The sequence below is a fragment of the Lates calcarifer genome, unplaced genomic scaffold, assembly GCF_001640805.2.
Source record: "Lates calcarifer isolate ASB-BC8 unplaced genomic scaffold, TLL_Latcal_v3 _unitig_950_quiver_259, whole genome shotgun sequence".
Classification (NCBI taxonomy): Eukaryota; Metazoa; Chordata; class Actinopteri; family Centropomidae; genus Lates; species Lates calcarifer.
Genome location: NW_026118117.1, coordinates 1,034,862 through 1,059,999, shown reverse-complemented (window position 1 = coordinate 1,059,999; position 25,138 = coordinate 1,034,862). Strand labels below are relative to the sequence as shown.

The 25,138-nt window shown below is 38.8% G+C and overlaps 2 protein-coding genes across 3 annotated transcripts; both read right to left on the bottom strand.

The window, feature by feature from the left end:
* Positions 1-1,532: 1,532 nt before the first annotated feature.
* Positions 1,533-11,111, bottom strand: hdgfl3 (HDGF like 3). Of its 2 annotated transcripts, none has more exons than XM_018672103.2 (6): positions 11,073-11,111; positions 9,644-9,720; positions 9,052-9,190; positions 8,630-8,791; positions 6,612-6,746; positions 1,533-4,748 (listed from the first exon to the last, which is right to left on the bottom strand). In XM_018672103.2, the coding sequence occupies exons 1-6, from the start codon at positions 11,088-11,090 to the stop codon at positions 4,722-4,724; spliced, it is 558 nt and encodes a 185-aa protein (XP_018527619.1). In that variant the 5' UTR covers positions 11,091-11,111; the 3' UTR covers positions 1,533-4,721. The 2 variants fall into 2 exon arrangements, with proteins under 2 accessions (XP_018527619.1, XP_018527618.1); XM_018672102.2 differs by lacking the exon at positions 11,073-11,111 and adding an exon at positions 10,483-10,831.
* Positions 11,112-12,525: 1,414 nt separating this feature from the next.
* On the bottom strand, positions 12,526-16,313 carry tssk6 (testis-specific serine kinase 6). The gene is made up of 2 exons (XM_018672033.2): positions 16,031-16,313; positions 12,526-13,311 (listed from the first exon to the last, which is right to left on the bottom strand). Exons 1-2 carry the CDS (start codon positions 16,298-16,300, stop codon positions 12,592-12,594), a joined length of 990 nt encoding a protein of 329 aa, XP_018527549.1. The 5' UTR covers positions 16,301-16,313; the 3' UTR covers positions 12,526-12,591.
* Between the last annotated feature and the right edge of the window lie 8,825 nt (positions 16,314-25,138).

The window sequence follows — 25,138 nt, the reverse complement described above, 5'->3', positions numbered from 1 at the left end:
TTAAGTTTTGCTACTTCGTCAAACGTATTTCTGGTTATGACAATAGACAAAAAACACTGACATTAGACAAAATGAATTTACACAAACTTAATGTGTACATTAAAAGTAGACAATTTGAGTTTAGGTATGTACGCTCACCAAGCACTTTATTAGGAACACCTGTACACCTGCTTATTCGTGCATTTATCTAATCAGCTAATCTTGTGGCAGCAGTGTAAAGCATAAAATCATGTAGACACAGGTCAGGAGCTTCAATAATGTTCACATCAAACATCAGAGAGGGGGAAAATATACCATTGACTTTGGTCATGGCATGATTGTTGGCACCAGTCAGGCTGGTTTGTATATTTCTGAAACCACTCATCTCCTGGGATCTTCACACACAACAGTATCTAGAGTTTAGTCAGGTGTGAAAAACAATAGACTTCCAGCGAGCAGCAGATGTGTAGACGTGTAGACTTTTCTTCACTATGTTTTTTTTTTTTTTTAATTATTATTATTCCCACTATTTATTGCATGCCTTCGATCTTTTAAGTCTGTTGATGCTGCTGGAACTGTGAATTTCCCATGCAGATTAATAAAGTATCTATCTATCTATCTATCTAGACAGAGACAGAGCCACCAGGCAGGTGGTGGTGGTGTAATGGCGTGGAAGGTGTTTCCTTGACTCACTTTGGGCCCTTAACAATCCGTCATGGTTTGAATGCCACAGTTCATCTCAGTATTGTTGCTGACCATGTTCAGTCCTTTATGGCCACAGTTTACCATCTTCTAATGGCTACTTCATGTAGGACAGTGCTCCATGTCACAAAGTTAAAGTCATCTCAAACTGGTTTCATGAACATGACAATGAGTTCAGTGAACTTCAGTGGTCTCTCCAGTCACCAGATCTGAATCCAGTAGAACTCCTTTGGGATGTGGTAGAACAGGAGATTGGCAGCATGAATGTGCAGTTGACAAATGCAGAAATGATGTGATGTAGTCGTATCAACATGGAGCAGAATCTCAGAGGAATGTTTGCAACATGTTGAAGAATCCATGCCATGAAGAACTGAGGCTGTTTTGAGAGCCAAGGGAGGAACTACCCAGTATAAGTATGGTGATCCTAAGAAAGTGTTTAGTGATTGTATATCATACTGTTTTAATTATGCTATAGTGACTAATATACAGTATGTTGTATCACTAATGGGCAGAATGTGATGTATAAACAATGTACAGTGTATGACATTGTCTTGTCTTACAATCTATGGTCCATATGATGGTCAGGGAAACACCAGTACTATTGTTATGCAGTGAGAAATGCAAAAAGACATCAGCTAGCATACTAATGTTGGCATGTGAACTGGGAGAATGGTGGCAGTTAGCGTGGTACTGGTTAGTACTACCAAAGTACAACTGATTCAGTTCAGGTTTATACTGCATTCCCTATGGCACCACCTTTGGGAAACTGTTAATATTTTTAACCACTGTCCATTTTAAACCTATGTAACATTTACTTATGTAATGTGTGTGATGAGCTTTAACCCTTACTATGCATTCCAATGAGTTTATTTTGTAAAAGTCTCTTCCATAACAGCAAAAACGGTTTACTGTGAATTACAAACCTTGAAAATGCAAAACATGTGAGCATAACAAAGTAAAAACAAAATTTAAAAAAAGTATGAGTTTACAGAAGTTGTCTTATTCAGCAATCATCAAAAAAATAAATAGTTCTTTATCTCATGACAACAATAGTGGAAGCAAAGTAAAGGCAACTGGCACAGAGTTAAAAGACAAAGAAGCAATCTTGTGTCATCATTCAGAGTAAATTAAGGGACAATGACAGGTTTGGCAATTTCAAAATGCATTATTACACTGTAGGTTGTTCACAATGTTTCAGATGAAAAACCATCTCCACAGCTCTCAGTGTCTTTAGAAAGTTAATGTGGTTCACTTTACAGTCAGCTTTGGACAAGACAAGGCAACCAAAAAAGTGGGTTGTGTATTCTTTTACCTCCAAGCCCATCGCATACAAACAGATGTCTGATTTCAACACACACTTTCATAAAAGAATGATCTGGAGTACAACAGCAGAGCATGCCACTATAAAAAGCTTTGAAATATACAGTGATCTATTTCACAGATACACAGAAGAACAGATGTATCACTTTTCCATAAAAAGATGAGCTGTTACCTAGAGCAGTCCAAGTAGAATAGTGGTCCTATATTCTACAACAAAAGTAAAATATACAGATATAGTTAATATTGAGTTACAATGTGTAACCCAGTTGTGCACAACACTTAATACATTTATCTATGTATTTCCATTAGTCTTTTCTGGTTACATAAAAGAGTAACATAGCATGATGGATAATGTTTGACAGTTACTGAATATTCCATAAGTCCCTCCCATGATTATCCTTGTAAAAAAGCTATTTCAAGCTACAACTAGAGTGATCAGTACACCGCAATACCCAACATATATCATAGACAGTAGGAGAGTATATATATATATATATATATATATATATATATATGGAAGTCTTATTAAATGTGTTTGTACACAGTGACAGGTGACCATGAGTGATACAATACAGATAGGTATGCACGGGCCAGTATAAATACTGATTGATGGGTATCTACACTGTGTGAGTATGAAGTACTGGGAAGAACACGAGCCACCTCAAGTCCCTGTTTCATCTGACTTAAATGTGACATGTAGTGTTAGATGCTATTATATCATGTCACAGAGTAGAGATGCACCAATACTGTATTTCTTATTGTGACATGGATTTCACAAATCTATGTAAAACTGACCTTCTGAGCACATTTAAGTCACTTCTCAACAAAAATCATGGAGCCAGTAAGAAATCTTAAGCAATCTTACTGCTCCGTATCACATAAACATGTAGGGAGTTGTGGATAAATGCCAGCAACCTTTGAGCTGAAAGACTGGTTACAATTTTAGAAGGCAATTAGGTTAAAATGCCTGAATCAGGTGTGTGGTAAAGACTAGATAAAATTAAATATAAAGCCAACCATTTCACAGCCTGTTTTTTAACCTGGAGCTACTTGAAAATACTCATGCTGTTTTCCATTACATTTTCAGTTATCTATATTCCATTTCAATTTGTTAATATAGTAGTTAAAAAAAAACACAGAGTGAGCCTACACCTTAAGAAGCTGTGTTACTGTCCCTGGACAAAAATCTTCTTCCATATTTATTTATATTTTTTACACAGATTAGCATAGCATCCAATTTTTGCTGACATTTATTTTCATTCATCCTTTAAAACTTGCCAGTAGTTGTTTTGTGAAGGTTAACTCCCGATGGGCTTGTGTTAAACCCTTATTTTTTTTTTTTATATAAAGCCAAAATTATATAAAAAATCCTCACTGCAGTTACAGTACAGCAGAGCTATGGCTAGTTAGCTAGAGTAGAGCTAGCCTCTGGTCTGCTGTGCTAAAAACATATTTCATGGATGTTTCTCTGTGAGCTCAATATTGGCTGGTATGTTCAGCTGTTCACCAACCAAAAATACGTTTCTGCTATCAAACAGCCTCATTCTCACTCCAAAACAAGACACATTTATGGTAGTATTAAACATGCAGAAATATTCCTTCTTCACTGGACTTTAGCTTGCGCTAGCTTTGCTCTCTTTATTGTCAAATTATGACTTTGCAGGTGGCTGCGGTTTGTATATTTTTTCCTTCAAATGAAATCATTAATGGTTCCTGTCAGTATATCCCAGTGGGACGTCTGAGCCAACAAAACCACTGGCTGATGAAATCTGCAAGTGTAACTTTTGAAAAAGATGGGCATTTTACTTGTAAGTTTTCTAGTGAAGCAAGAGATTTAGTTTCATTATTGCAGATGAAAAGGAAAAAGGGAGCCAACCACACCACCCACCATTGCTTAACAATTAACCATCACTTAACAGGTTCTGAAAGGGGTACAGAGGGGCTGGAGCACATCCCACATGCCATTGGGTGAGAGGTGGGGTACACCCTGGACAGATCGCCAGTCCACTGCAGGGCTGACACATAGAGACAAATAACCATTCACACCTGTGGGCAATTAGAAGTCACCAATTAACCTGCACGTCTGTGGGTCGGACTGTGGGAGGAAACACTCGGAGAAAACTCACATAGGCACAGGGAGAACATGCAAACTCCACACACAGAGGCCAACAGTGCTAACCATAGTGCCATCCTGAAAGGGGTATACCTAAACATTTTTATTCTAAAGGGGCTATTTCTACAACCCTAACAGAAAAAAGCTACATGTAAACAAAGTTAAATCTATTGCAGCTGCTAATGGTTGCTGAGAGCATGACAAAAGTTTTCAAGTATTTAATGCCCCTTTAAATATCCTGTATTTTATGTTTACTTAACAATATAAATTTACAAGCATTCAGAGTCACTGGATAAAACCGATTAAAAATCTTAATCTGTCGATTTTAGAAAATTCAAGATTATAGAGGCTTTGCTTTGATTTCTGTCAGGGCCCCATATATTAAGCTGAAACACTGACAAAACTGTGTGACATAATGCCCAGTTTTACCCTGGTATCAACAAGATGACTGGTGCCAGTACCAGTATGGGTGCATCTTGGGAGTCCAACAGTGAAGAGGAGGTGATGATGGCAGCCAGTGGATGGTGCAGATGAGAAATCATGTTGTGGATTCACCTTTCCAACATCATAGCTACAAAGAATGATTTCCCTTTCATGCTTTCTTCACTTAATGTTCTTCTATGAGCAGCTGGTTCTGGGGGGAAACAGTAATGAAAAAACATGGTTATTATTAGCATGATTGGTAAAGCATTATCATAATACGTCAAGTCAAATGCTGACCTTTGCAAAGAAATTTAAAATACAATTAAATAATAAAAAAAAACAAGCTAATAACTCTGCCTTTGTTTGCAAACTAGAGTGATACAATTGTGAACCATAAAAAATGAAACAAAATGTTGTTCTTTAGAGATAATGTTGAACAACACAATTAACTAATATATTTATTTAAATGCCATCTCCTGATGTTGAAAAAGTAAGTTAAACATGTAAAAACTGATATTTTGGGGGCAGCAGAACCAAGTCTTATCTCCTACAGTTGTTATGGTAACCATGTTTGTGTCCTCTTGCTAAGTCCATCTCCTGAGAAAAACACCTGGCTCTCTAAAAGATGCAGGGGCTGGCAGCAGCACACTGCAGACAGCCTTTATAGCTGTACTGATTTGAGGCTTCATCTAGCAGTCCGTTTAGAATTGACTACATTTATTAGCTTTGATGTAAGGCAAAAGTGGAAATAAAGTAAATGCACATACATTACAGTGTTATACACAGTTTCAAGTCAGAAGCCCCTGCAGTAATGGAACTAAATTAGGATTAGTATATATATTGACTAATTAGTGAGAGACTCTATCACCAAGGACTCTATCAGTTACACCCATATACTATCTTATTGATGCAATTATTCACTCAGCCAATCAAATGTCAGCAGTGTAAAGCATAGAATCATCCAGTTAAAGGTCAGGAGCTTCAGTTAATGTTCACATCAAACACCAGAATAGGGGACAAATGTGATCCAAGTGACTTTGATCATGGCATGGTTGTTGGTGTTGGACGGGCAGGTTTGATGGTAGGGACAGAACTTGGAATCAACAGCATGAATCCATGGACCAACCTGCCTTGTTTCAACAGTCCAGGCTGCTGGTGGTGTAATGATGTAGGGATCCTCAACACACTTTGGGCCCTTAACAATCCGTCATGGTTTGAATGCCACAGTTTATCTCAGTATTGTTGCTGACCATGTTCAGTCCTTTATGGCCACAGTTTACCATCTTCTAATGGTATTCATGTAGGATAATGCTTCATGTCACAAAGTTAAAGTCATCTCAAACTGGTTTCATGAACATGACAATGAGTTCAGTGAACTTCAGTGGTCTCTCCAGTCACCAGATCTGAATCCAGTAGAACTCCTTTGGGATGTGGTAGAACAGGAGATTGGCAGCATGAATGTGCAGTTGACAAATGCAGAAATGATGTGATGTAGTCGTATCAACATGGAGCAGAATCTCAGAGGAATGTTTGCAACATGTTGAAGAATCCATTTTTGAGAGCAAAGGAAAGAACTACCCTGTAATAGTGTGGTGTTCCTAATAAAGTGCTCAGTGACTGTATATGCTCTACCAGGCCCCTGTTTGTTTCTTCATGTGTAGCCAAAATGGTCTAATTTCTGCCTCTTGTGGCCAGTAGTGGGAGAATGTCTGGTCAACTTCTGCACCTCTAATAAGTGCTCCTTAAAACACCATCTACTTACTATGTAGTTTTCAGACTGAATTTCTGTGTGTGTTTTTTTTATTTACAGCAATCATGGTAAAAACCATACTTTCTAATCACATAGGTCATTGAGTTTGTCTTGTTTGAATATCACTATACCAATTTTCAGCAGCCCCCTCAGCTTTACTGCAGAAACAAACAAGTTTACATGGTTATATGTTGAAGAACAGGACCTGCCATCGTAAGAACATCTGGAACAACAGTGCCTCTTAGCACATAAAAGGTGAGGTTTGAGATTTGAGGACTAACAACCAACCAGGGTGCTGACTATGAAAGCTCTTATGAATCCCACCTTACTGTCGGTGGTATTTTGGATGATGTCATTGTCAGGGTCTCCTCCTTCTGAACCGCTCTTCTGGTCGTCATCTTTCCCATCCTTCTCCAGGTCATCCTCTCCAGATGAGATCCTCGACAGCTTGGAGGATTTCTGGCACAGATGCAGGAACATTTGTTGAGTGTCAGAATTTTTGTTTCTAACTGACAAGATATGTTAGGAGAAGCAAACTAAGCTTTGCAGGGGATAATCGAACACAGTTAGCAAAGGACCACTGACACTGTGAAGCAGTCATAGATGACTTTACTGCACACGGTGATGTTCAATGCTTTATAGGAAGCAAAAGATTTCTCAGAATTCTATACATTATTTAATATCTCTTCAACTGGCAAATATATTACTGGGTGTAACATGTTTTTAATTATTAGAGTGAAGGATTGAAAAATAAAAGTGCTGTCTATAAGAGCCGTCTCATGATGGTCAGTTTTTTCAGGAAAGTAACTCAGCACAACTCTGTCACTACAGCCCCCAGCACACCACTTTGGCATGTCAAGAAATCCAAAGCCTAAAACCTAATCTATCACTGGATTCATGTATGATGGATATAGTTTATGTTTTTATAAGCAAACTCCATCCACCTACGAAGACTGCTGTTGAAAGCTGCAGAAAAAACAAGTTAGTACATCTTGAAATAAGATTTTGTCTTGATTCAAAACACACACGTGCATATGCATGTGTGAGGGGGGTGGAGTTGAAAGTGGACTGAGGGAGGATTGATGAACAGCCAAATAACTGTTCCCCCTGGCACCAACCCAAAAACACACAGATCACATCTAATCTGTTCTTAGCTGAGGAGATTCCACTTCTTGTGTACTCATGTACACACACACACACACGTTATGTGTCAGGACACACACACCAGCACACTGATCCACAGCAGCGTCACATTCCTTTGGATGTACCACATGTGCTGTGCGTAATGGAGCCCAGTTGCTAGGCAACAGTGGTTGCTAAGTGAGGAGCAGGATGCGTGTGACTTTTTCAACCTGCTTCCATTTACAGCAGCAATGGATTATCCACTAATACAGTAACACACTCTGGCAGTGCTCAGCTCTGCAGCACTCCATCCCTTCAAATCTAAAAGCTTTTTTTAATAAAGGCAAGGTCAAACAGAAGAGAACATCATAACAAATACAGTATGATGATCAGGACAGAGATTATTAAAGAAATCCAACATGTTGGGATGAATAAAATGTGGAGAAATGCCACAAAGTGTAGCTATAGGCTAAAGTCCACCCAGTTGTCCTATTAAAAAAACCTTTACCTGGAAGACTCAAGACTTCTTACAGCCAAAATTGTGCATATAAACAGCTAAGTATCCCATTCTTAGTTACTACATCCCCATGGAACTATGCATCACAAATATGTTAGTCATGAAAGTCAGTGTCACACAGTTTAACAGTATGGCTCCAAAAATTTCTGAAGGTGTGCACTTACCCCCACTTAGACAAACAAACCCATCAAGACTACAAAGACACACAAAAGACAGAAAATGTTTGGAGGAAGATTAGAGAGGCAGTGGAGCGCAGCCAGAAGAAGGAAGGTGATGGAAGGTTTTTAACCTGCATTCAAGTGTGGTCATTTGGAACAGGTATAAGCACTTCTACCTTTAGATATGTTTGGATGACAAGTTGCACAAACTAGTCTGTTTAAGCCATACTGAGTGGGTGACACTGCCAGTGCCATACATGATCATACCCCAATGTTTACACCGAAGCACTTAGTTTCTGCAGCCTCTTTCAAAGCAAATTACAGACTCAAAATTCCAAAATACCACACCTATCTCTTCAACTTCACAAGTGGTTTATGTGTGATATTTCCATTATTCTGCCATCTTTCTATTCATAAAATCTGTCTCTAAACTAATTATATCATTTTCAGGCTGGTTGACATTGTCACATCATCTTCAGTGCTCCTATTATACCTGAATTGTACTTGCGTCTGTGTTTGTATGTTCACCAGCTGAGGTAAAGTACCTTGGAGGTGGCTGTCTTTTTCCGTTTGGATCCGGTTTTGTCTCCCTTCAGCTTTTCCTTGTCATCTTCCTCCTCAACAGAGTCACCCTCCTCGCCCTCACTGCTGCCATCAGCAGTGTTTCCCCCCTCTTCTGTTTCTGATGAACTCTGTTGCTGGATGGCCTGCATGTAAAAAATGCCCATGATTTGTTTTGCAGAAATGGGTAGTTCCACAGGAAGTTCCACCTCAAATTTATATGTGCAAAACTGCAAGTACAGACAAATGAATCCATCTTTGTTACTGCTTTGAGCAGCCCTTTCATTTGTGTCTTATAGTTTTGGCGAGGAAACAATGCAGTTTTGTTGAACATCAAGCTTGTTTGGCATCTCTGCTGTTTTCTCCCTGTGTCTTCTCTCTGAACTACACACATAAACTGACTGACCTGATAACCTGTGAACTTGACTCCGGGGTTGTTCTCAATCTCCCACAGGCCCTCATTGAAGCCTTTCCTCTTGTTGGACTTCCCAAATTTGTCTTTATATTCCTTGTAAGGCAGAAGATCCTTGGGGCCCAAAAATGCACTAAAGAAGGGGAAGAGACATGTATTACTACTATTATTAAAATTGTCTGGAACACCACAAGATGTTTCACAAAATAAAGTTTATACATTACAATTTTCAAATTTAGAGATATTTACAGAAAAGTATTTGTTAAAGAGTATTAAACTGTAATAACCTATAAAAGTAAAATACACAGGAAACACTTGTAGCCCCCCATCTATCAAGTGTTTACAGTATTACTGACAATGATCATGTAGCCCATCTTTCAGCGACACATATGTGTATATATATATATATATATATGTATATGTATATATATATATACATGTACATGTAGGGCTGAGCCAACAATCTCTCATAGTAGAATCTTCATAGTTCCAACTCCATGACAGCCATATAAATATGAGTATGGCAGCTGCTCCCCCCTTAAACAACAGAAGTGTAAACTGCACATCCTGGAAAAAAGATGCCTACGTTTCATGTGTCCCAAAGAAGAAGATGGGGTACTTGTTGGCAGGCGGTTTGACAGCTCCTTCTGGAAGCTCATCAATCTGAAGGACAGAGAAAACTGTTCTTGAATATTTATTATTCTCGCTCCTCCTAATGCTGATCACATTACCTTAAATGACAGTTCACTATAAGCCTATGCCCTGTCATACATAAACAATAAAACACTGTGAAACTGCACTACATGGAGTGTATACTGGAGAGAGATGCTCCTAGTAAGTTGGAGGTTAAAAACGGAGCCTGGCAGCTCACTGCACAGTGGAAATCCACAGGAACTCATGACATGATAGCCCATGTGCGTCTCTGAATTTGAGGCCATGCTCTGTCTGCTATTAGGAGGCTGTGGTAACACAAAACATCATTTATTGCAAATGAGACGTGTGTATTCAAAGTAGTGTTGAAACAGAATCGCTACGGGTTACCCGAGGTCAACCACTGGCTAATGTATGGCATGGGTAACAGCTACCTGCAAACATACAATAACTAGTTAGTATGAAATATTTACATAAGAAATTGCGTTACAACTCAAGCAAGAACTGAACGGAGCCAAGACACGTATTGAGAAACTGGAACGCAATAAATGTTACGTTTTTCTTCATTTTAAAATGTCTACATTTTTATTCAACAGAGCGGACGGTACTGGCTTTTCACAGACCCTCTGGTCGTCAGCAATAACAATACGCAAACCAAATGTGGCTGTGGAGTCTCCGTGGCATCCCTTCTGTTCCCCCAGCAAAGCAGCGGCTGTATTGTGTAAATCAACCCCGCCTCCCTGTGCTCCCAGCCCGGCCGCATCCCAGACTCACCCTCGCCGGCCAGTGCGGGTATCCCTTCATCTTAGCGAAAACCAAATCTCCTGCCTTGTATTCCCGCGGCCGAGGTCGAGCCATGTCTCTGAATATAAAGTGAGGTTTGAGATGACTTTATAATTCTTTGCAGTTCTCCCCGGGGCCCTCAACTCAGGGCTAAATTATCGACCATCAATGTTTTTTATATCAAGACTGCAGTTTACACGGAAATAAATAATTAAAAAACGCGGAAAACGGGGCCTGGAAGGGCTATCCTCTTACGCACTAATTCAGGTGTAAACGTTTTCGAGAATGGCCTAAGTTGGACGGTACCTGTAAGAAACGCAAAGTCGGTCAGAGTAGGAAAAATCTAACTTCCGGTCTCCGAAATAAAAGCAGTGCTGACGCACATACGTTGAATATACTCGTAACATCGTTAAACTCCTGTCACCGAACCCAGTAAACCCAGAATGTCCCTCTCTAAAACACCACTCGCGGTAACGTAACCAAACCCAACAGAATAGTTTAAAGTTAATATCACATGGTAAAAATAACATCGTAGTATTACTACGATACATAGTATTACATAGTATTACAGTATTACTAACAATGATCATGTAGCCCATCTTTCAGCGACACATTCTTCCTTCTTATGTAGTTGAAATGTGTGTTTTATTGGTCACACCACAGTCTTATAGCAGTTTGAAGCCTCTTGGTGGAAGCATTTCCCAAGCAGGTACTTCTCCTTTCTTGAGCCATGTAGCAGACAACAGTTGTTACCAATCCAACTTTTTCATCTACTCTGACTGATGTTAATATTTGAGACAAGTTCAAGATAAAGATGAAGCACAAGATAAAATGTGACAACATTCTGAACAAACCCAGCACAAAAGATGAGACAAAACCTTTAATTATGAATGCATTAATGGATGATTGGCTGTTTTCCACTTGCATAAGTGAAATTGATTTTAAAAATGGTCTCTACCATAATAATAATAAATGATGAGATAAAATAGTTATTTGCATTAGTAGAACATGCCAGTTCAACACCTAAAAACAACATCTAAATTTTCTAAATCAGTAGTGTGTGCCAGGCTTAAGGCAGAAGAGCAGCTGTAGCTGTAGCCTGTATCCTGTGATGGGACACTGCAGATTCCAGTAGGTTAATCATGCAAACTTTTGGCGCTCCCTCTCATACGAGTATTCCAAGCTCACTGCTGAGGTCATTTCAATATTGCTCCCCTCTCCTACCCCTTAAGCCTGGCACACACCTTTTTAGAAAATGTGAGAGACCACACACCTGACATTCTGAACACACCTCACACCACAGGAAAATCTAACAAGATAATCTTTAGAACCATGAGTCCGGTTGACTTTAGGCGTTTCCCGCTGTACTCTGTGAATCATCATTCATCATGAATATTTAATTTGTTTAAGTTCATTTCTGTGACACAAGTCTCAAGTATGTTGATTGTATGTTGTATGTTGTTGTAGTAGGTTGAAAAGTTTAAAACAGTAAAATAATAAAAGAATGAAATAATTCCTACAGCGTCTAGGAGTACAAATGGCAGTAGACATATTTTTGAATCAGTGTGAGGATTATGAGGTCCTTGGAAAACCATGGTTATGCATAGGATCCTCAAGAATAAGCTTGTTTTATGAAGAATCTCAGAAGAGGAGTCTTTGTGAAAAATATTCAAGGACTCATTAGGAGAGTTAAGCTTCCTCCACTTTCAGCAAGGAGAGGAGAGTCTGATGTTATTTTACATTTACAAGTCTAGTTTTTGGACAATTTTGGTTTTCTGACGACCACTTTTTAATATTCATATGTAAATATGTCTCAACCTCTGCTGCCTCATTTTTGATCATTCTTTTTTTTATCTGTCTCTGACAAATCATCAAACTCTATGGAAGTCATACAGTAAATCTAAACTTTTTGTACGTTTTTCACATTAAACATTATCACTATCTGGTACGTCAACAATAAAAACTTTGTTTGTCAAAATTCATATAAATGGCCACATGATTGAATAAACTCAAACATTATACAGCTGCTTGCCTTTTCACAGAGTGTGTCTATAAATGCATTTATTTTAAATTTAGTTAGCTTCTAATTTCAATGTGACATTATGGATTTGGATTAGGAGTTGACGGTCCTTCCCCTGGATCTGAATTGTCTTTCGAATGTTCCTTATCCTCTTTGGTCTTTTCATCTGGCGGTCCTTCCTGTGTAGAGCCAGCGTATGATGTGGAGACTTCTTCACCATCCTCCATTCTCCCTTCCCTCAAAATCCAAGAGCTCTGTAATATGTTGCTGATTGTGATCCTCTGCTCCACAACAGGGTGCAGAATGCTTCGGATGAGGTCTTTGGCCTCAGATGAAACAGACAGAATGCTTGGGAAGTTTATGTTATGCTGAATTTGAATTTCCACCATCCTCCTAATATTGGATGCATCATAGGGCATTGATGCATAGAGCATCATATACAGCACAACTCCCATACTCCACACATCAGACACCTTGGGGTTGTATGGACAACTTCGCAAAATCTCCGGTGCTGCATAGGACGAGGTGCCACAGTAGGTTTCACTCAGGACCATCTGCCCATCTGTGTAAGTGAGCCTTTTGCTGAACCCAAAGTCACACACTTTGAGGCTGTGAAATGTGTCCAGCAGCAGGTTTTCACATTTAAGGTCTCTGTGGGCCACATCCTTGTTGTGAAGATACTGGACAGCCCCGCACAGCTGTGTGAAAAGCCTGCAGCTTGAATGTTCAGGTAAGGCCCCATTGACATTGATATGCTTCAAGAGGTCTCCTTTCACACAGAACTCCATTACCACATAGACCTATAAATAGAAATGTATGCAGTAAAATATGCAGATGTGTAATGGATGCAAAAAACAAATAAACAAACAATTAGACAACAACATTCAATTAGAAATTTGGGCCCTTTACATAAACTGTAGCACTTTTAGCCATGTTAGTGGGGTGTGGCTCTGTGGCCCATACTGAAATAGCTCAACAACTATTGAATAAATTGACATTAAATTTTGTTCAGATATTTGTGGTTCACAGGGGGTGAATCCTACTGGTTTTGGTGATGCTTTGACTCTCTCTCTAGCACCACCAGCAGGTTAACCTTTTTTGGCTGTAAGTGAATATCCATTTCATCCAACAGCTACTGAATGGATTGACCTGAAGTTTGGTACAGACATTCATGGTCCCCATAGAAATATGAATATCTGGTGATATCCTGACTTTTCATCATTGTCATCAATCAATTTAAATCAGGTATATAGTATATAGTTACTACTGATGCCAGTTAATTGGAAAGACTGCATTGATTTAAAGGTCAGCATTGATTTAATATGTTGTCTTAACAGAAATCCAGCTTCTGTACGTATGTATAAACCTGCTGAATGTCTGATGATTGAACTTAAACTTACTTAAATTGGCATCATGACAGAACACATGCTGCTTTGGCTCCAAGAAGTTCATTTTATTTTGTACAGACAACAGTTACCTGGATTGCTTATGATACTGAAAGCTGTCTGAAACAGATGATTATGAGACAAGATCACTTTAGAAAAGGTGAGCAGATGGTTTCTACATGTATGGTTCCCACAATGAAGCACACTTTACCAGCATGGCTACCACAGCATTCTGCAGTAACATGCCATCCCATCTGGTTTGTGCTTAATGGGACCATCATTTGTTTTTCAACAGAACAATGACCGCAAACACACCTCCAGTCTATGTAAAGGCTATTTGACCAAGAAGGAGAGTGGTGGAGTGCTGCGTCAGATGACTTGGCCACAATCACCAGACCTTAACCCAATTAAGATGGTTTGGGATGAGTTGGACCGCAGCGTGAAGGCAAAGCAGCCAACAAGTGCTCAGCACCTCAGGGAACTCCTTCAAGACTGTTGGAAAACTATTCCAGGTTCAGTTCAAAACTCTTCACAATATAAAACAGAAGAAATTAAAGAAAAGAAATACAATGCTGAACAGTAAAATAGAATTTTAGAACTTTAAAATCAATAGTAATAAAGCAGAGTTCATTAAAATTGGTTTAGATAAATAATAGCAAATAGATAAGCAGATAAGTGAAATATAATCAAATTGAAAGACATAAATAAAATAAAAATACATAAAAGGATAGAGTAAAATGAGTAAAACCAGTAAGTTTTGTCTATGAACTATATGTCATCAAAAGCCAGGCTGAAGAGGTAGGTTTTACTTTTGTGTTTAAAGATTTCAACACTTTCCTCTCATCTCAGGTTCTGCAGACTATTCCAGCGGCTTGGAGCATAAAAGCTAAAAGCTGCCTCACCATAAGTTTATGTCCTGTACTTAGGAATAATTAATAGATTTGTGCCCGAGGACCTAAGGGGGCGTATTGGTTCACACGTTTTAAGCATGTGTGACAAGTAAGCTGGTACAAGACCATGTAGTGCTTTAAAAACAAGTAAAAGAATCTTAAAATCAATATGGAAACTGACAGGTAACCAGTGTAATGACTTTAGGTGTAATGTGTTCTCTCCTTCTAGTCCTCATCAGCACTCAGACTGCAGAGTTCTGGATTAGGTGTAGTTGATTTATAGCATTTTTAGGCAGACCAGATGAAAGTGCATTACAATAGTCAAGCCTGCTTCATATAAAGGCTTTTCTGTGTCACTCAGAGAGAGAAATGGTTGCACCTTAGAAATGTTTTTAAGGTGATAGAGAGCTGATTTAGAGACAGGGTTGATGTGAGCTTTAAAGTGTTTGGGTGATTTCTTGCTTGTTGGCTTGAGGTAAGACCAGAGGAGTCTAATTTTGTTACCAACTTCTCTCTCTGAACTTTAGAACCTATGACTAAGAATTCAGTTTTGTCATTGGTTGGGCTGTAAAAAGTTTTGTCTTGGTTGCTCTGTAAAATGTTTTGTGACATCCAGACATTAATATCTAAAATACATTTAAGGCGTGTGTGATCAGGAGACACAGCCACATAAAGTTGTGTGTCATCAGCATAACAATAGAAAGAGATGACCTATCTCCTGATGACATCACTGAGGGGCAACATATAAAGATTAAAAGGCAGTAGCCCTAAAATCAATCCTTGGGGAACCCCACATGTTATTTTGGAGGTTTCTGAGATGTTGTTGCATAAGAAATACTGATCTGATTTAGGTTTTTTCTGTCAGTCCAAAGACATGCAGGTTATTTGGTGACTCTAAATTGCCCATAGATGTGAATGGTTATCTATCTTTATATATCAGCCCTCTGATAGACTGATGATCTGTCCAGGGTGTGCCCCCCCCCCAGATAATGGATGAACGGAAGTTCTTGTTTCATCAACCTTTCACTTTGTGCTTAAAAACTTTTTGTAAACAATTAAATCAATTGTTAAAATTAAAAGGAACTTTATTTTTCTTATTTATTAAGTTACTATTAATTCTTGATAAGTACATAAGGGTATGACCTGTAGACATCTAAAGATCTTGATCTTTGCTACAGTAACTCATGCTGGCTGTTTACAACTATAAAAACTAAAAGAGTAGTAATGAAAAAAACATTCATTACCGTGTTTGTCTTTGACTGAAAGATGTCAAGAGTCTTAACAATGTTGGGATGGTTCAAAGACCTGATGATCTCCATTTCCCGAGACAGGAACTTTTCTGAATAATTGACCTTTTTTGTGTCAATAATCTTTATGGCAACTGTTCTGTTCAGTTTGGTTGCCTGTGCTCTCACAACTTTGCCAAACATCCCTTCTCCCAGGGTGCTCTTGTAAATATAACCACGGCTCTCCATGAACCTTCTGTTCATCATGTAACAATGGCTACAGTCCATTCAGTTACTGTATCCTCCTTTACAACCTGATCTAGTTTAGTATTGAAATGCCACTTTAATATGTACAGTTTATAGAATCACCACCTTATGACATCATTTTCTGGAAACAATGATTCTGAGAACTTTCAAACAGAATGAATTTATTCAATGGATGTGTTCAAGGTGGGTTGGTGCTAGACACTGCTGTAATTGGTCGTTTTTATCCCCGGTCAACTGATGACCCTGTGGGCATCAGCTCAATAGGTACTGTTACACAATTTCTGAGTTTGTGTTGGATATGTCCCCTGCATCTTGTGTGCTTCCCATGTGTAAGGCCAGCTGCAGATGTGCAAGTGGTTTAAAAATGATGTACTGTCCATATTGTGGGAAGAAATTACAGTCCTTTTTGTGATTCTCCTGGGACGGTATTGACCTTATTAAAAGAAAAAGGGCATGAAAAGGACAACAGTGGCCTAATGTCAGGTAAAAGAACAAACCTTATACTGCTCTGTAGTGTGAGATTTGTCTCAGCATTCAGTCAAAATGCTACTTATGATCACATAAAACTTAAAATATACAAGATAATTCTGGTATTTTTGAACCTGGACCTTTTTTCTCATGTGTTTGGGTGTAAATGATTGAGAAGGGTAGTACTGAGCAAGAATGGTGTACAAGACCACTGCAAACAGCTGCAATGTAAATGAATGAATGAATGGTCAAAGTATGTCCAGTAAAGTGCTTGTTTTTGCCACTGACAGACTCAGATTGTTATCATAGGTGTGTGACAACATTATGGACAGATAGACCTTTTTATTAGAGAGTAAGATCCTTTTTGTTTAACCAGAAAAATCACTATATATTACTACCAGACTCCATTGACAAAAGCAGTAATTTTGGAGAATAACATTTTAAGATTGTTAAAATGCTCATGTCTAAATGCTAATAATACAAACATGACATCGCACATCAAAACTACTACTCATACTGTCTGTTGTAATGTTATATTATTTGAGATGGTCATATATGTAACCCGAATAAGAGATAGAAAAGCAGACTCCAAATTGTGCTCATAAAAAGCAGCTGATGCTTTCATGTTGACCTGAATGATATACTGTTTTAACCACAGTCTTCCTCAGGTATAAGTGAAGTAAGCACACCTGTATAGGCAATTCATGAATGTGAGGCATTAGCATCTGAAAATGACTTTATGTTTGTGACTCACCATAAGACATCTTTGTCATGATCAGCTGACTGTCAATAAGATGCACTATTGGTTTGAGTTTAAGAAGCTGTTGAATTCAGACTCTGGGCTCCCTGAAATCATATCAGATATCCATGTAAGAACTGACAATAGTTTGTAAGTATTTCTTCCTTATTCCTTCACTTATCAAGGAGTTAAGGTGCGGGAAAAGTGGATTTGTTAGCCTAATCAAGATCAATGACTCCTAAAAAATATTGGTAACACTTAAGCAATATATACACACCGAGAGGGTGTGCTTTAACGTCATTTGAGCACGACAGTGATGCGGTCAGGACCGAGGCGCTTGTGCTCGAGTATAACTCGAGTTTAATCATAATTGCAAAGTCAAAACAGAAGATATTTGAAATGATTATATCGGTGCTTTTGAACATAGCAGCTTATTTGCTACATGCTTATTTCAAATTGTGGTCCAGTCAAATATTTTTTGGTTTTCTGCAGTTTGACTGTGATGTGTAAGCACCACTGTGCAGAATGATGTGATAAATAAGTGGAAACTCATCTGAAATGTGACTTTAAGCAGTGTATGTATGAGCATGGTTTGTGACCTCACAACATGCCAACATGCAACTTACACAAGTGTGATGTAGAAACATGACGCCTCCAGTGCTCCAGTAGGAGATATCTTGTGTACAGTTCAGTCATGGTTCCTGAAGTTTTCACTAAAAAGTCACTGAAAATCAGACATCAAGTATTTTTCTGAGCAAATGTGGTCTATCAATGATTCATCTGATAATTATTTTCTTGAATATACACATTCCTTTAGTTTGTTTAAATAAAAATGTAATTGGATTTAATATTGCCTTATTGTAAGGCTGCAAACATTATGAAGCAGAACTTTTTTGTTCAGAGGATAAAAGGCTGGGACTCAATGCCTTGGTTACTCATAGATGACTCAAACATATGGCTTCTGGCATCAGCAGGGCAAGGGTGAAGAGTGCATTCTATGGGGGCTATTGTCCCATTTGCTGCTCCACAGTCTGTGTGCAGTCTCATGGTGGACAGATCCACAGCTCTAATGCACTTAATAAAGTTATTCTTTAATTTCTTCAGAGTTGTTGTTTGATGATCCACATAGTCACACAATTTTGGGAACCAGACTGCCAGACTGTGGGGTGAAGGAGTGGGTGAATGACCTGAATCTGTTCTTCAATAGATTTGAACAGTCACATACCCTCCCCCTGCTCAGTCATCCCTGCTGCATCTCCCCTCGTCTGCTCCCCCAGGACACTGCCCCACCCCCCACCTCCACACCTCTGCCCACAGTGTTCAGCTCACAGCACCAGTGAACATCCAGGGAAGAGACATTGAGATGGTGACATCTTATAAGTACCTGGGTGTTCAGCTGAACAATAGACTGGCCTGGACAGACAACACCACTGCACTTTATAAGAAGGCTCAGAGCAGACTCTACCTGCTGAGGAGACTCAGGTCCTTTGGAGTGCAGGGAGCACTCTTGAGGACTTTTTATGACACTGTTATGGCATCAGCCATCTTCTATGAAGTGGTCTGCTGGGGCAGCAGCATCTCAACAGCAGACAGGAAGAGACTGGACAAGCTGATCAAGAAAGCCAGCTCTGTCCTGGGGTGCCCTCTTGACCCTGTGGAGGAGGTGGGAGAGAGGAGGATGATAGCAAAGCTATCAACCCTGATGGACAATGAGCTCCACCCCATGCAGGACAGTCTGACAGCACTGAGCAGCTCCTTCAGTGATAGGCTGCTTCACCTAAAGTGTGTGAAGGAGAGGTATCGCAGGTCCTTCCTTCCTGCTGCTGTTAGACTCTACAATCAACACTGCTCCTAGTCCACCACATACTCACATGGACCATTTTCACGAGGTTCTGCACTTTAATTAATCCATCCTAACCTAAAACAGCTGCTATCAGTCATATCATTGTGTGCAATTCCATTTTCAAATATGCGATATCTGTATTTAGTTCATTTTCTGTCTCTATGTGTAAAGTCCTGTGATTATTGCTCTTCTGTTAATATTTTTTATTACATTCTCATGTTTATACTGTTGTGTATATTTTTATAGCCTTATCTTGTTTTTTCAATCACTTATGCTGCTGCAACAATGTAAATTTCCTCATTGTGGGACAAATAAAGGATTATCTTATCTTATCTTATCTTATCTTATCTTATCTTATCTTATCTTATCTTATCTTATCTTAATTTTCTTTCTTTTTCTTAATTTTCCTCTGCACAGCCAGATAGCACAAAGCCAAATGGTTTTAATTTGTATTACCCATCTGCATGCTACAAGTAATTTGGACCCATAAAATGATACATGACCAAGTACCACATGGGTTCAGTTCATGAAGTATTTGCATTACTGTCTCCCCTTTAGCATGGAGGCCGTGTTTCTGTTTTTTTTATAGTTCCACATCCAAACATCTGTCCAGGTCTGTGCAGCTCTGACAAACCAAACCAAACCAAACCAAACCAAAACCAAAACCAAAGCAAACCAGACCAAAGCAAACCAGACCAAACCAAACCAAACCAAACCAAACCAAAACCAAACCAATCCAAACCAAACCAAACCAAACCAAACCAAACCAAAACCAAAACCAAAGCAAACCAGACCAAACCAAACCAAACCAAACCAAAACCAAAACCAAAGCAAACCAGACCAAACCAAACCAAAACCAAAACCAAAGCAAACCAGACCAAACCAAACCAAAACCAAACCAATCCAAACCAAACCAAACCAAACCAAACCAAAACCAAAACCAAAACCAAACCAGACCAAACCAAACCAAACCAAAACCAAAACCAAAGCAAACCAGACCAAACCAAACCAAAACCAAACCAATCCAAACCAAACCAAACCAAAACCAAACCAATCCAAACCAAACCAAACCAAACCAAAACCAAAACCAAAGCAAACCAGACCAAACCAGACCAAACCAAACCAAAACCAAACCAAACCAGACCAAACCAAAACCAAACCAATCCAAACCAAAACCAAACCAAACCAGACCAAACCAAAACCAAACCAATCCAAACCAAAACCAAAACCAAAACCAAACCAGACCAGACCAAAACAAAACAAAACAAAACAAAACAAAACAAAACAAAACAAAACAAAACAAAACAAAACAAAACAAAAAACACACTGTATCTGTAATACAAGTATATTAAGATGTTACTTGAATCATGTAGAAACAATCTCTAACCACATAACCATATAATGTATAGAGTGAATGCAGAGCATTACTACTATTAATTAATTATTAATTATTATTAATTGTTACTATTATTAATTTCACAGTATTAAAACCATACACTACAATGCCACATATGGAAGAAAAAGGGTTTTTAAAAAAGCATGGTGTGTGTGTGTGTGTGTGTGTGTGTGTGTCAAGTGGTAACCATGCTCTCTGCCTCTCAGTATCTTGTATACTATATACTGTTTGTCTCCTGTGCCTAGGCTGACACATGCTGCACTGATTCAAACATGGAATAAATGTATTAACACTGACACTGCTGATATACGGTGTCTATTCTGAAGATTGAACAAATAATTGTTTTCCACCTCCACAAAGACAACATATTTGGGGTAGCAAGTCAGTTTAGCTCTTGAGTTAAATTTATTTTTTAATAAATTAGTTTGGTTTGGTCTAATCATATATGTCTTTATACTATTTGGTTTATTTATTTATTTTTACTAAATGACTGTGTTTCATATAGTCTTCCAACAGATGGCAGCAAAACCTTCTTCCCATGTGAAAGATGGAAAAAGGAAAGTGTGAAAATGCTGTGTTTATACAATGTATAATATTTATGAAGAAGGACTAAATAACAAGAAATGCCTATGTCAGGTGTTCTTACACTAATCATATATGTCTTTATAGCATAAAGGCAAGATTACCTTTGACACCATGTTGTTTGTGCTGTGGCAGCTCTGAGGCCTCTGGGTAAAGTTTGTACAGTGGGTGGCAGCAAAGGCATGGTCAAGATTTCCCATCCTGCACTGGCTCATATTGTTCTCATCTGTCTCCTGCAGATGTTTTTGGACTGTTGAGCCTGTGTCATGTACTACTATTTCAACATCAGGAAACCATTAACCCAAAATGATTATCTGCCTTCTCTCTAGCTGTTTGTCTCTTAATACACCCACCCTTTCCTTTATTCACACCTCTCAGCTGCTAACACCTTGACAACAGGTGGGCAAATGAAAAGAAAGTGTTTCTAAGGTGCTGTCATGTTTTTGGATCAGGCCTCTCAGCTAATAGCATTAGCCTGGGTCACTGGTGTTTTTCATGTCCTTGAAGTTGTTAAATTCAGATATATTTTATAACTTTGTGCTTTTCTCTTACACTGTTTCTGCTGTTCATTGGTGCACAAAACTCAAATAAATCTGGCTTATATGGCTGCCAGTAGTACACTGTCAACTCCTATGATCCTAAATAGCCATAGTCATAACAATGCCTGCGACCAGCCACAGCGCTTCACAGCCATAAAGCCCCCCTGGCACTCTCAATTTATCATACATTTTGCACTTTCACACTGTTCACAGGAAGACTTTCATGTGGCATTAGTGTTAGTTTGTGAAGAGGCCCTCTGACACCCAGCCTGATGCACCTTCCATGGCTCGCATTCATGTCCAACCTGAAGGGAGAGGCGCGAGGAGAAGACCCCAGCACACAAATGTGGGCAATTTGGTTTGCGGCTGACACCCGGCGCTCTGAATAAATGATCTAAATGTTCGCCAGAGATTGTTTTGCCACTGCCGCCCCTCAGCGATGACACAAGGGGGGGCAACACACCCCCTGTGGCTCTGTGATGGCCAGCCGGGATGAATATGAGGAAATGAGGCAGACATCCAGTAAATAATAGTTGCCATTGTGCCCCTCAGCAAGCGGCGGGGCTGGGGGTGGGCTGGGGTGGTGGGGCTCTGCATGATATGCCAGGGCCTGACATGGCACCCAGACCCAGAGCTGTCACCCCTGCGGAAACATCACCCTCGCCTCCACAATTTGTGCACTTAACACTTCAGTTGGCACATGACAGGTGCTTATTTCCCCGCACTGGCTTTTCCCCCTCGCAGTGATGCCTCTGAGCTCAGGGCACACACGGCATCTGGTATGGGTGTCTGTCCACGATGCTGCTCGCTGTAAAAGTGTGTGACTACACCATTGATACTTTTCATATCTGCTCACACTGCATTTGCAGCCCACTGAGCATGGCTTTACCGTGTTTGTCTTATGTGTGTGTGGTCATGTGTATGTATCTGTGAGGGACAAACGAGTCATGTGTCCATGGAGGCCATGACAGTGTCCCATCATGGTCCCATCCAGTACTTACCTAAGACCAAAAAAGAAAAGTGACTGGGATAACTCTGTATGTTGTGTGACACTTTAGTACTCTTCTTTCTCATGGTATGAGTGTAGATTGTCTTTTTGAGGTCAGTGAGGGTGTTTGCCATATGCATTGTTTAGTTTAATGTGGATTTTTTAAAAATACAAATAAAATATTCCACAGCAGGTGTTATTAGATTTGATGGTTTTTGCATTTTCTCAATTTTTCTCTTTAGCAGGATGTACAGTACAAATATAAGTGAGCCCAGCCACAGTAAGTTGGAATTTCATAAACACCTGCTAAATACAGATGCTGAACTATTTTAACACATGTTGCATACAACAATGTGTATTAAAACGTATTTAATTAAAAAATAAAAAATAAAATACAATAAATAAATAAATAAAGCATTTTACACAACTAAATGTATGGTTTAGCATTCAGTATCATCGTGATAACATTGTTGTGTTAAGCTGGTGTTAAGAGTTAGTCTTTAAGGTTTTGTTTGGTTGAGGCATACAACCAACTTGGTTAGGGAGAAAAAAATGTTGTTTTGTTTTTGCATTGATTTGTAATAGTTTTGGAAGGATCAGACAAATGATGTCATAATGCTTGATCATTAAAGTAACAGGTAAGTATACACTGGGTGTTAAATTAAAAGTAAAGTAAATTTACCTTTAAATATAAGGTTACAGTACAGTACTTGAATGAATTTGCTATTCACCACTGCAAATGTTTTCTGATGCTGAACTTGAAGGACTATTTGAAGAGATGATACTTTTGGAACTGCACAAGTTTATTCATTCCACAAGACAGAGTCTAATTGTGGAGAATATAAGTTAAATAACTTAATGTTCCCAACTCAACAAAAGGATCACTGATTTTTTTTTTATTAGTAAAGAGATAAAAATAAACCTAGCTAACATACAAATTATCACTAAACATAGAACAGCTGGGATTAATGGGACTGTGAGGCAAATTAAAACTTTGACCCAAAGTTTTGTATTCTCCATCTTATAGATGTTGATGTTTTTCTGGATAAGTGACAGCAGAAGGTTTCATATTCTGCAGACACTGAAAGGCTACATACTGCACTTCCACTGAGATACATGTTGGGGAAAATTCAAACAGATGTTCCTTTTTTTTTATTTATTTTTTTTAACAGGACTTTTATTTTGTTCAGAACTTGAGTTTATTAGAGGACATTACTGTTCTGTTGTCTTTCCAGCCTTTTTTGTTACACTTTTTGTATTGTATGTATGCTTTTACTATGTCATGTAATAATGACACTTTGGTACTTAAATGTGTGTATATGTGGGTGAGTGCACATTTGTGTTCATTATTGTGAATACACCACTACATTTTCATACTGAAACATCCACCCAAGCTGCTCATTGATTACTTGAGTGCCTAGTGACTAGTGAGGCAACGAAATCATGTTACTTAGGCCCTGTTTACACAGCAATGGTTTTTGCATAAAAGGGTAAACTTTTGTTGCCGTTCGGCCTTTTGTGACTGTTGTGACACTAACATAACTATTTGAAACTGGGTTCCAGAGAGTAATCTTTTGAAAATGCCCCCCTTAATCAGAATCAGAATCAGAATCAGATTTTATTGTCAAGTAAGTTTACACATACAAGGTATTTGTCTTGGTATATTGGTGCTAAAGGACAGTTATAGTAAAAGAGGAGCGAAAAGCAAAAACTATATTTACTTAATGTCACAGTGTAAACTGATGATATGCAGTTCATGTGAAAACTGTGACAGCATTGCCCCACCCCACACACGGTTATTACATTTTCAGCCTAATGGCCATGTTCGAATAGAAGAACACCAACATTAATGGTGGACTATAAAGCTGTGTTTGTGCCACAGACTCATCAAGTTACATCACCATCTACTGGCCTTGCATGCACACTACTGCATTCAATCATTTGTGCAGCACATCAGTGTGCATGAAGATTGTTTTCACAATGTTGTCGTATGAACACAGAACTTAAAATGCAAAGAAAAATCTTTCCTGTTTTTAGCAAAACTGTTGCCATATAAACAGGGTCTTCACTACTGAGCGAAGAATGGAAGCAGCAAGGTATATATTCACCTTCCCAGCAGCTATTGAATTAAACCCACATATTGAAAATGTGGTGGTTTTCAAAACTAATACACTGTGTAAAACACAAATACATCTCTCTACTATTGATCGCAGGTTCACAGGTTTCATATTAAGATTGTATCACAGCTTCACTTTCATTGATTCGTTACCTCTTTGATAAAAGTCTCATAAAACACAGTGGTCT